Source organism: Salvelinus sp. IW2-2015, linkage group LG21, assembly GCF_002910315.2.
Source record: "Salvelinus sp. IW2-2015 linkage group LG21, ASM291031v2, whole genome shotgun sequence".
Classification (NCBI taxonomy): domain Eukaryota; kingdom Metazoa; phylum Chordata; class Actinopteri; order Salmoniformes; family Salmonidae; genus Salvelinus; species Salvelinus sp. IW2-2015.
Window position 1 is genome coordinate 6,529,408 of NC_036861.1, and position 2,469 is coordinate 6,531,876.

Genomic DNA, 2,469 nt, shown 5'->3' on the forward strand with positions numbered 1-2,469 from the left:
CTTCTTAGCAAAAAAATTCTCGAGGAAGAATTTAGCCTGGACTTTCTCTGGGTCTGAGTGACGGCCTAATGGAAGAGTCTAACGTAACCTGAAAACACTAGCCTGTTATTGGCAGAGAGTTTTGAAACCTCTCTTTGTTATATGGTCTATTCCTTATACCACCTGGTGATGTCATCAGGCGGTCCAACCCCCCCCCCCCTCCCTCCCAGCAAATTGACATTTCAGGTGGTCTTTTCAACAGCTTCTTAACATAAAAAAAAAAGTGCATTATCAGAATTTTCACATTTCACATCCAACCTCACAGTTTGGAGCAAATATATAAAACACAGGGAAATCACGTTTTTGACTGCATCGTCGTTAGCCCTGTTAACCTTCTCTCTCCTTCCTCTCTTCCAGTGTGGGACGAATAAGAGGAACACAGACACTGTGAGGACCACCTGCCCCTAGACAACCAGCCAGCGTAACCAGACAACAACCACCTTGCCCCTCACCTTCTCTCGCCTGAGATAACTTCATCCAGTGGCGGGGACGACTAGGAAGTAACAGCCGTTGGACAGGAAGTAAAAAAAGATGTCTTCCCCATAAGCGCAGCTTTCCAGTGCTTCGATGTCATCTTGGGATGACGGTGCCACCACCACCATCCCAAACTCTCACTCCCCTTCGTGGCTGCGTTCTGCCCCCACGCCGTCCCCCAGCAGATCCTCCATAGTGGGGTAGCGCTTTCCAGGAGCCCCTGGAGGGACCGAGGGTGCTACTTGTGTGCCACGGCCACGGAGGCCAAACAGGAGACCCAGAGAGATGCCAGAGAGAGGCCAGAGAGAGGCCCAGAGAGAGGCCCAGAGAGAGGCCCAGAGAGAGGCCCAGAGAGAGCCTTCAGCCTGGTACCTCCGCTCCGTCACCCACACCAACACCCCAGCACTATGTCGCAGGCGACCTGGCCGGCCTGACCAGCCCACTGCTTAGCTCTGACCACCACCACCCCAGCAGTATGTCCTCAGGCAACCTGCCCGGCCTGACGAGCCCACTGCTGAGGCCTCTGACCACCAGCACCTCACCAGGCACAACAGACGGTGGTGCTGGTGAAGAATAGCGACCCCTCTGTTCGGAGGACCATCGTGCTCCATCGCAGGACCCTCCGCAGCCTGAGCCTGTTTCTGGAGGAGCTGTCTGAGTTCATGCAGTACCACGTCAGGAAGCTGTACACTCTGGAGGGACACAAGGTGACACCACTGACCGGCTGTCTGTTGCAATAGAATAGAATAGAATAGAATGGAATGGAATAGAATAGAATATAATAGAATGAAATGAAATAGAACAGAATAGAATGGAATAGAACAGAATAGAATGGAATAGAACAGAATAGAATGGAATAGACAGAATAGAATGCAATAGAACAGAATGGAATAGAACAGAATAGAATAGAACAGAATGGAATAGAGTAGAACAGAATGCAATAGAACAGAATAGAATGGAATAGAACAGAATAGAATCGAATAGAACAGAATGGAATAGAACAGAATGGAATAGAACAGAATGGAATAGAACAGAATAGAATAGAATAGAATAGAATACTTCAATATCTCATAGAGACATTTGCTTTTTCACAAAGTACAGTCATACATAGCATATGAAATAACATATATCACAAGACATAATAACCAGGAAATAAACAGAATGTGTTATAATTGTTTTTAGTCATCATATTAATGATTTGGTCTGGAAAATGTTACGCAACAGTGTGGAGACTTGAGAGCAGTTTTCTTGTTTTTTTTCCTTCTCCAATTGCCTCTGAGAGAGGCCTGGAAATGTGAGAGTGAAAGAGAGGCCTCTAGTGACAGGAGTTATGATTACTTTATCTTTACCAAGCCCCGTCAACCCTGATATGCTAAGATTCCCATTTTTTCTATTCAAAACCAATTTGTATTAATTACAGTACGACAACCTTAAACCTTTGTTTAGGAAAAGCCTATCTCTTTTAGACGCAGAGATCACTCTGGCTTGTTTGGCACCAGTCCAGGCATTTCCTGTCTGTCATATCCTATTAGTCATTTATGTAACTAAGCAGACTTGCTTATCTAGAGCGACTTACGGGAGCTTAAGTGCCTTGCTCAAGGGTTCAGACAGATTATTTTGTTGTTGATCTTGTCAGGATGTGGATTCGAACATAGCGACATTTTGTTTACTGGCCCAGCGCTCTTGACCACTAGGCGACCTGCCCTCCTGCCCTGTTCTACCCAGGGTAAACATGCTGTAAGGTGCTGTACTACTCTCTACTCCGCTCCGTTAGTGGTGCGAACACTGCTACTGTAAATCCCCCAGGATGCATCAGAACCAAACCCCTACAGACACAGGGTGACAATGGATCAAGTTACAAGTTACAGCAAAAGTTGACACTGTCAAAGTTGAATTCATTTTTTTTTTTTGTGTCAGCATGTCCGTTTGATTATCCTCAGACAGTTTATCAAAACT

General features: G+C 45.9%; 1 protein-coding gene across 1 annotated transcript in view; it reads left to right on the forward strand.

The window, feature by feature from the left end:
* Positions 1 to 606: 606 nt before the first annotated feature.
* Positions 607 to 2,469, forward strand: part of LOC139022715 (retinitis pigmentosa 1-like 1 protein) — a 19,618-nt gene continuing 17,755 nt past the window's right edge. The window contains 3 exon segments of the mRNA XM_070433781.1: positions 607 to 708; positions 985 to 1,048; positions 1,051 to 1,220. Of these exon segments, the coding sequence (XP_070289882.1) occupies positions 607 to 708; positions 985 to 1,048; positions 1,051 to 1,220 (336 nt within the window).